The sequence below is a fragment of the Punica granatum genome, unplaced genomic scaffold (genome assembly GCF_007655135.1).
Source record: "Punica granatum isolate Tunisia-2019 unplaced genomic scaffold, ASM765513v2 Contig00450, whole genome shotgun sequence".
In the NCBI taxonomy this organism is placed as follows: Eukaryota; Viridiplantae; Streptophyta; class Magnoliopsida; order Myrtales; family Lythraceae; genus Punica; species Punica granatum.
The window spans coordinates 1-9,559 of NW_022204355.1; the positions used below are offsets into that span (position 1 = coordinate 1).

At 40.8% G+C, this 9,559-nt stretch overlaps 1 protein-coding gene across 1 annotated transcript; it reads right to left on the reverse strand.

The window, feature by feature from the left end:
* Positions 1 to 1,252: 1,252 nt before the first annotated feature.
* LOC116190466 (MAR-binding filament-like protein 1-1) lies at positions 1,253 to 4,239 on the reverse strand. Its single transcript, XM_031520147.1, has 2 exons — positions 2,105 to 4,239; positions 1,253 to 1,576 (listed from the first exon to the last, which is right to left on the reverse strand). The coding sequence occupies exons 1-2, from the start codon at positions 4,119 to 4,121 to the stop codon at positions 1,464 to 1,466; spliced, it is 2,130 nt and encodes a 709-aa protein (XP_031376007.1). The 5' UTR covers positions 4,122 to 4,239; the 3' UTR covers positions 1,253 to 1,463.
* Positions 4,240 to 9,559: the final 5,320 nt, after the last annotated feature.

Here is a 9,559-nt window from a genome sequence, read left to right on the forward strand (position 1 = left end):
TCCCGAAGGTGCATCATGTTGCGCCAATTCTTTGACTTTGTTCACAAAATTTGTCACGTGCGCACATCGTAATACATATGGTTGCTAGACTTGCGAGTCGAGACGTATAATTGCACGATTCTACGATTCATGGGGACTAGCGATCCCTATTTCGCCCCGGAGATTGAAATTTTAGAATCGTGGTAGGATCGCGTCCAAAGTAGTAGAATTGTAGGATCGGCGCGATTTACCTATCCTAAATTAGGCTCAAAACTAAAAATTGGATCAAGCCCAATCTAGTTGTTCGGCCCATAGAGCAATCCGACTAAATTTTTTTTTTGTTTTTTTTTTCTCTTCTACTGATCAACGAATGAATGAAAATCGACTCATGACTTTTACATTCTGTTGAAATGTCGAAGAAAGAAAAGACTCCAGTGTTAGCTCCCCATTGTTGAAATCTTGTCTTTTCCTATTGAAATTGCCTTCTTCCCCCGCTCAAATTGCCGATTGTAATCGTTGTCCTTCCTCTTTCAATTGAAATTGCAGATTGTAATCGTCGTCCTTCGAGCATTGTTGCGTACTGCTGTCTACTTTGAGATCTCCGCTGCTGCCTACTGTGCGTTGATGATGTTGTCATTGAAGATTTGTATGAGATTTGATCTGTTTGTTCATCCTATATTATGTTGTTAGTTTTTTATTTCTATTTCGATACTTAAATTTATGAATTGTGATTTGATTTTTGGTAATTTATAACGACATCGTGTGCTTTTACATATAAGGATTAATCTTTTCTACTAAGGAAGATAAAATACACACACATATATATATATGTGCTATTTTTTTTTAATTACAGATAAAAATTAGAATTTTACGATTCACAATTCACGATTTCACATTCTTGACTGATTCTAGGTAGAATCCTTGGTAATACATGCTTTCAACTTTGCAGTTCCTCCGCAGGAAGCTTGGAAACAGAAAAGATGGATACGAAGAAGCTGAGTGTCTATGCTCAGATCATTTAAAATGTTGGAAGCATCAACTCAAGGATGTATCGGAGATCGGCGAAGTTCGTGCTGAAGAAGGTGAATCTTCGGAAAGAAGCATCCTAAGCTAGCTACCCCGCTACCCCTTCCCCTGGAAACTCCTACTATTTCTTTCAGGCTGCCATGGCAGTAGGCTAGAGCATCGCATCTCTTTTGGGATTGTTTCGCGTTCAATATAGACAAGAGTTATTGCAATTATAACTTTTGACATATTGTATGATCTTCAATTGTTTTTTTTTTTTTGGGCACATCTTCTCATACATTTACTAGGAAAATTAGCAGTAAACGCAATATAGATTTCATATTGCTTCTAAAGCCACAGCTACAGCTTTGTTAAAATTTTTAACCCCTGTCAGGATCCTGGGTATGCTGGCATAACTAATGACAGGTATCAGCACATTAATCTACGGTTTCGAAACACAAACAGTTAAAAGTACTTCCTTAGGCCATGCGGCTACGCTTGTTTCTATGCTGTAGTAGGGAATGACCACTAATTACCGGGGAGATCAGAGCAAGCTTCTCTTCAGCCTGACGAAGAAGAATAACCTTCGGGCCTATCATGGAGTAACAAACAGAATGCAAACACAACTTTAGCAAGTCTGAATTGTTATTCCATTATACAAACTTATGAAAAAGCACTAAGCACTACTACTGGTAGCATTAAGATGAATGAGCATATTTGTGGAAGCACAAGCAAAACTGACAACCCCGAAGGGTCAGCACAAGGGTCAAACGACCCGTCCTCAACTACAAGCTCAAGGAAGTGGTGGGTCGACTAACAAGGGCAAACCAAAGCTGGGTGGACAAAATCCAAGCAAAAGTCGGTCTAACTTGAAAACGGGAAAGGACAGATAACTGAAAATGGTAACATTCGCAACATTAATTGATTTAACCAAGAGAAGATCATGAGATTGCAAGCTGATATCAAAGCAACAGATGATAATGGGTGCAGCTACACATACTGAGAAAGTATTGAGTATCAAAACTGCAAACGATTAGCAGAAGATAAACATCATCAGTACAGTAAAGAACGAATGTATGGTGAAAATATGTGCATCCATATGGAAGTTGAAGAAACATACAAGGTAGCGGTTCTGACAAACCAAGGAGCATTCGTAGTTCATTTGTTTCTCCATGCTCGAAAATAGAACCTGAAAGAACGCCTAGCTCATTGGGACAAAACGCAGGGGTTAATTCAAAGACCACTATAAGCCTCAAGAGAGCCAACACCCTGAAAGTGTAATCATCGTCTGAAGATGCACTCAGCTGAGCCTTCCATTGGTTGGCCAGTGCCATTGCACCCTCCTTCACCTGAGGCTTAATCTCCGGTGAAGCCTCACCTAAGTAGCGTAAGAGCAACACGCAGCTTCTCTTGGTTACGCCACTATTGAATCTTTTCACATTCTTTCTTGAACTCGGGGAGTAAACTTCCTGCATAGCCTGTAAAACCAGCTTCGCGGGATCGAGCGACTTTTCTATCTTTTCTAAGAGCTTCTGCTGGACAACAAGAATGTTATCTCCCTTCCTCAATTCATCCTCTGCCCTCTTCTCCTCCAGTAATTTTTGCATCATATTCAACCGTTCTTGCTGGGATTTTAACTCCATAAGCTGCTCTTGGAGCTGTCTGTCCTTTCCCTGTAGTATCCTGGAGCATCCCTCGAACGAAGCTTGGGCCGAATGGAGTTTTCTGGGGCATTCGTCTCTTTCAGCTCTAGCTGAAGCCAGTTCCTTTTGACTAAACTGGAGTTGCTCCTCACTAGACTTCAAGTCTCCTTCCCTTTCGACAGTCTTGGCAGATTCGAGCTCCTTTTTCATTTCGAGCTCGGTATTCAGGCTCTTGATAGAGGTACATAATACTTGGTGCCTTCTCTCTTTCAAGTCAAGATCACCTCCGACTTTTTTGATGGTATCATGGAGGGAAGCAAGCTCTGCTTTCTTCAAGGAGATCACACTCGAGTACTGTTGTGAACATTTCTGAAGAGACTCCACTTTAACCTCCTTTTGTCCGTCCATCTTGAGATCATTCACAGACTTCTCGAGCGATGCCAGTTCGCTCCTTTTCGAGTCGACCTCAGTGGAGCATGCTATGATGGACTTTTGAATGGCATCATAATCCTTCTTCTTGGATGTGAGCTCCTCATTAAACTCATCAATCAATGTTTTGGTCGAGCTGAGCTGTCTCTCCTTCAAATCGAGCTCCCTTGTGCATTCCGCTAGCAACTTTTGAATTTCATCCAGTTCCATCTTCTTCGAATCGAGTTCAGTGCAGCAGGTCTTTAATGAATCTTGCAGGGAAAGCAATTCCTGGTTCTTCTTCTGGATGGCTCTATCAGATGCCCTAATAGATTGCTTGATCGAAGTCAATTGATCATTCTTCGAGTCGAGGTGCTTGCAGACGTCATTGATAGCCGTCTGAATCCACTCCAGTTCATCAATCTTAAACTCAAGCTCCCTCGAACGTTCCTTGAGCGAGTCCTCCGTCGACTGCAGCCTCAAAGTTTTCTCCTCCAGTCCCATGGAACACTCCTCAAGCAATTTCTGCACTGAATTAAGATTCTCCTCTCTCGAATTATGCTCATTCAAAGCCGCCTCGATTCTCCTCTGCAGGTCATCTAGCTCCTGCTTTTTCATCTCGGACTCCCTTCGACAATCCTCGACGGACTCGCTCACAGAAATAAGCTCCTTCTCCTTAACTTCAGTCTCACCGAGACATTCAGGCTCAGCGACAGACTCCGTCACCACCGATGCCAGACAATCCTCGTTCTCTCTGCATTCCTTCCAGCACTCCTCGAGCATCCTCTCCAACAGGCTCAACCTCATGACAACCTCTCCCTTGAAATCCTTGGCCTTCTTCTCCACCTCCCTCTCCTCGGACACGACCTCGGCAAACCTCTCCTCGACGGAGCTCCCCTTGACCCCGAGTTGCTCCAGCCTTTCATCGGTGGCCTTGGAGATGGAGTCGAGATGCTCCTCCAAGTCCCGCCACCGGCGGCCGAACAGCAGGACGGCATTTGCCTGGGCTTCGACCAGGTCTAGAGTTCGACGCAGGCTCTCCTCTTTGCACAGAGCTAACCCTAGATCGTCTGAGAGTGTCCCCATTTCTCGACACAGAGAGAGAGAGAGACAGAGACAGAGACAGAGACAGAGAAAGCGGAGTCTGTCCCCTCACCTCCGCCGCTTCAGAGCTGTAACTGCCAGTAAGAAAGGAAGGCGAAGGAAAGGACTACGGGTTCTTCTGATTATGATTAAGGAATCTAATTTAATTAAGGGTAAATTACCCAAAAAAAATCAAAAATTAACTTTCCAATTTATTTCAATTTTAGCATGAATTCTTTTTATCTTAACAATTCACCAGTTATCGGTTTAGTAACAATTATAGCACGATATTACATTTTTTTGTTAACTTTAATGGAATTGCTGATGTGACAGTTATCGGTGCCACTTGACTCATATTCTTTGGCCTTAAATATTTTTCTAATAAAAGGTATTCTGAAAACCGAAAAGAAAAACAAAAACAAAAAAGAAAGGGAAAACCCGACTAGGATTTCAATGGAGGAAGAGGAGGGGAGAGGCCGGCGGTAGGAGCGTGTTTGGCGGCCACCGCCTAGCCATTTCGTGTCGTCGGTGACCGCAGAATGCGGTGGCAACCTTCGATGAGGTTCTTACAGACTGAATTTAGAAAAAAAGGAGTCACAATAAAAAAAAAAAAGGAAGAGGGGGGGCTGACGCCCTCTTCCCCATTTCCCTCCAACCGAGATTGCTAGCGACTTTTATTGTCACTGATGACCAAATTTGGGGATTTTTTTTTAATCCAATCGATGGGGCCTTAGCAGCGACCAGAACCTCAATCGGAGTTACTGGTGAATTCTATTGGGGTTCCTCTCTTTTTTCTTTTTTCTTTTTTAATTCGGGCAATGGAGGCCTTGATAAAGGCCATTGTCGCCCCTGTTGGGTAGTCAGCGACCCCAGTTGGGGAGGTGGTGGCTACAGGAAGAGCCCCCACCACTGCCCTCCCCCTTGTCTTCCTCTAAGAACCAGATTAGGGTTCTCCTTTATCTTTTATCTTTTTATATTTTAATTTTCAAAATATATTTATATTTAAAAACCATTGGGACTCATTATGAACCACGTCAGCAATTTCGTTTGAATTAACAAAAAATATGATGTTGTGCTAAATTTGGTACGAAACTAATACTTGATTAATTTTACGGATTTAAAAAAAGTTGGTGCTAAACTTGAAAAAAGTGTAAAGTTTGTTATTTTTTTAGTAATTTACCATCGGACCAAAATGACTTATGGTGCGTTTGGTTTCAGAGTTAAAGTAACTTCGATTTTGATTTTGATTTTGATTATGGAAAATGACAAATGAGATGTGATTATAAATTTGACTTGGGAAACGTGTGTTTTGTTGTGTAGTGTGTTGAGTTAAAATTAAAATTAAAATTTTTGACTTGGGAAATGTGTGTTTTTGTTGTGTAGTGTGTTGAGTTAAAGTTAAAGTTAAAATTTTTTGATTCTCTATCCAAATAAGGCCAAGTATTTAGCCATTTTTAAAAATAAATTTTCAATTATTTTAATAAGGAAAAAAAAAGAAGTGAGAGGGAACGGAGGGAGCTCGGGTGGGGCTCAACCCTATGGCGACCTCGCCTTGGGGGTAGGTCGTTGGCTAGGGAGCCTAGGCGGAGCTCCCCAACGAGCCTCTCCTAAATTTTTTTTTTCAAAAAATAATAAAATGATGTCGTTTTGGGTAATCCAATGCAACGTCGTTTTGGGGAGTTCCGGTGGGGGCTTCCCTAATTTAAAAGAAAAAAATTAAAATTAAAATTAAAATTTTTTTAAATTGGACAATATTACATCGTTTTTGGGTCCAATTAATTTTTTATTCATTCTTTTAACGCTATTAAGTCACGTCATATTTCCCTCAATTACATTTAATGTCTGACCATTTTGACAGACGGAAAAGAACTTCACATATCAGTTGATAGCAAAATTTCTTATTGTATCGAATTGACTATAAAAGATAACTTTATGTATCAAAATGATAGTTTTCTCCGACTTCTTAAGGGTTCAACTTATCTATCCAAAAATATATTGCACTTTTATCGGTATTTTAAATTTTAAACGAATATTTTTTTGGTTCAAGTATCAGACGATATATGAGTATTATAAAATTTAAGTAAGTTTGTGTGTATATATATATATATGTATTTTCAGTAAAGTTGGGACTCAGCTAGCTAAAACAAATGGAGGAGACTGGGAGAGGAGGAAATGAGACTTCTCTATTTGTGAACAAAGAACTTCATCTCTGCCTCTCATATTTTTCCTTAGACAATAATGTAATTGCACATTCTCACACAATTAACTGATGCATTCATCGAAATAGAATGTATCGCACAAGAAATCAAAGAGGTGATCGAATTGAAGAGATGAATTCAAAACCAGGCATAATTTTCTTCTTCGAAAAGTTCCCCTTTTCTGGAGTTTTTGAATAATACGTAACTGCACCTTTGATATACATAGTCGCAAAAAGAAGTATCCAAGAGTCGTGATTTCCACCAAAAACCCGATCATTTCCTGTTAGTTATCATAACTTATTATAGCAGAATTCAGTGATCCCGAGCAGCATATAACAGCAACGTGAGGAAAAAAAATGGAGGAAACTGCTTTCTCTTGTGTACTAACTGAGAGAGGAACGGGTCGAGGGAACAGTGTTTTCAGCATGAGCACGCTCTCGTAAGTGAAATCCCAACTGCAAACACGCCGAGCCAAAAGGAAACTTGAGTGAACTTTGAAAGAATGAAAAAGAGAAGAATCAGATGTTGGAAATTATGGCTAATGGGTGAATGAGAAAATTGCTCACGAGCTAATGACTCTTGATTTTCTTGGTGGTTACAAGAAATGAATGAATTGCATTCATGAATAATCAAATACAATTAACACATATATTGAATATATGTGAGTTATTCCCCATAAAAGGAGAATAGGAAGAGTCATATAACGGATGGAACCCGTAGTCTATAAAAGGAGCACACGGCAAAAAGGAAAATGACAAGAGAGCCTCATGCCATTTGCTTCCTGCAGCCGTTTTCTGAAAAGGAAAAGAAAAGAGAAGAAAAGTCTTCCCTTGGTTGCAATTCCCTAAGAAGAAGAGCTTCCTTTTACTGAGACTAAAAGGAAATTGCACAAGTGATTGGCTACAATTTTTTTTTACGAAGGATTCGACCTCAAAAGTGTTCACGCTTCTCTTCGAGTTCGCTGAAGCGTTGCTGTTCGTGCTGCTGCTTCGCTTGTTGCCGTTTTACCCTGAGAAACGATTGTCCACGTGACCTCAAGCATCCAGGAGGGGACAATTCTGTTTCAAGGGGTTTGTGTCTAACACAGGACTCGGCTCTCTCGTATCTTTCGGTTTCGCCTTTGTTTCGGTTTGAATTTCCAAGTTCTTACACTAGTGAAATTCATTTAATTTTATAGCATTTTATTTATCCGAATTGCTATTTGAATTATCGTTCAATTTTGTGACTTATTAAGGCTAATTAAGTTTTTTATTACAATCTTGAAACAGACTTTGTTATTTGAACGATTCGAATGGCGTCGGGGAACGATGGAGATACGACCAACGGAAGCCAGACTACTGGCTCCGGCCCTGCTCCTATCTTGCCTAACCATTTGGTTAGCCAAAACGTGGCTGCTCCCTCGATGGTCCCTGTGAACCATGTCGAGAAGCCTGAGAAGTTCAATGGGTTGAACTTCAAGAGATGGCAGCAAAAGATGCTATTTTACCTCACAACTCTGAACCTTGCAAGATTCTTGACTGAAAATGCTCCAACCCTATCTGTGGGGGAGTCAGATGTGCAGGCTCTCAGTGCGCTTGACGCTTGGAAGCACTCCGACTATCTTTGCCGGAATTATATCATGAATAGTCTTCATGATTCCCTGTATAGTGTCTATCAAGGGTTTAAGACGGCAAAGGAACTATGGGAATCCTTGGACCGTAAATATAAATAAGAGGATGCCGGTGCGAAGAAATTTCTCGTCGGACGATTCCTCGATTTTAAAATGGTGGATTCAAGGACCGTAATGAGTCAAGTGCAGGAATTGCAAGTGCTCTTACATGAGATTCAGGCTGAGGGGATGGCTCTAAGTGAATCCTTCCAAGTGGCTGTTGTCATTGAGAAGCTGCCTTCTGGTTGGAAGGATTTCAAGAATTATCTGAAGCATAAGCGAAAGGAGATGACAATGGAAGATCTTGTTGTCAAGCTTCGAATTGAAGAAGACAATAAAAACTCCGGAAAGGATCTCATCCTCCCTGCTGCTAAGGTAAATGTCATGGAGCAAGGGCAAAGCTCTAAGAAAAAAAAAGGCAAGAAGAAGCTGGGTACGAATGGAGGAGTCTTCAAGCCCAAGTTTCAGGGGAAATGCTTCAACTGTGATAAGAAAGGTCACATATCTGCTGACTGCAGGCTCCCAAAAAGGAAAAAGGACCATGAAGCAAACGTGGTTAATGAAATGGTTCGAGATGTGGCAGATATCAACCTATCTGCTGTGGTTTCAGAGGTGAACCTCATTGGGTCCAACCCAAAGGAATGATGGCTTGATATCGGTGCCACCAGACATGTGTGCTCAAACAGAGACCTATTCACTATGCTCGAACCAGTCACTGGGGAGAGGATCTATATGGGAAACTCTGCCCATTCTGCTGTTGAAGGTCAAGGCAAGGTAGTCTTAAAGATGACTTCGGGAAAGGAGTTGACTCTGAACAATGTATTGTACGTACCTGAGATTCGGAAGAATTTAGTCTCCGGGTCATTGCTGAACAAACATGGGTTCAGGATGGTTTTTGAGTCGGACAAAGTTATTTTGTCCAAGTCTGGAATGTACGTAGGAAAGGGATATGTGTGTGACGGGCTTTTTAAGCTCAATGTAATGACCATAATCAATAAGAATTCTGGTTCTTCTGCGTATTTGATTGAGTCTCCTGATTTGTGGCATGGAAGACTAGGTCATGTTAATTATAATACTTTGCGTAGATTAATTAACTTGAATCACATACCTACATTCCAAATTGATTCACAGCACAAATGTGAAATTTGTGTTGAGGCAAAATTGACAAAGTCACCCTTTCAAACGATTGAAAGGAACACCGAGCCACTTGATCTAATTCATAGTGATGTATGCGATTTAAAGTTCGCAACAACAAGAGGAGGTAATAATTATTTTATTACCTTTATCGATGATAGTACAAAATACTGTTATGTATATTTGTTGAAAAGCAAAGATAAGGCCATAGAGAAATTTGTTCTCTATAAAAATGAAGTTGAGAATCAACTCAACAAGAAAATCAAGAGATTGAGGAGTGACAGAGGAGGCGAATACGTAACGCCTTTCGGGGAATTCTGTGCACAATACGGAATTATACACGAAGTGACTGCACCCTATTCACCTCAATCGAATGGTGTTGCTGAACGCAAAAATCGCACATTGAAAGACATGATGAATGCGATGATATTAAGTTCATAATTACCTCAAAATATGTGGGG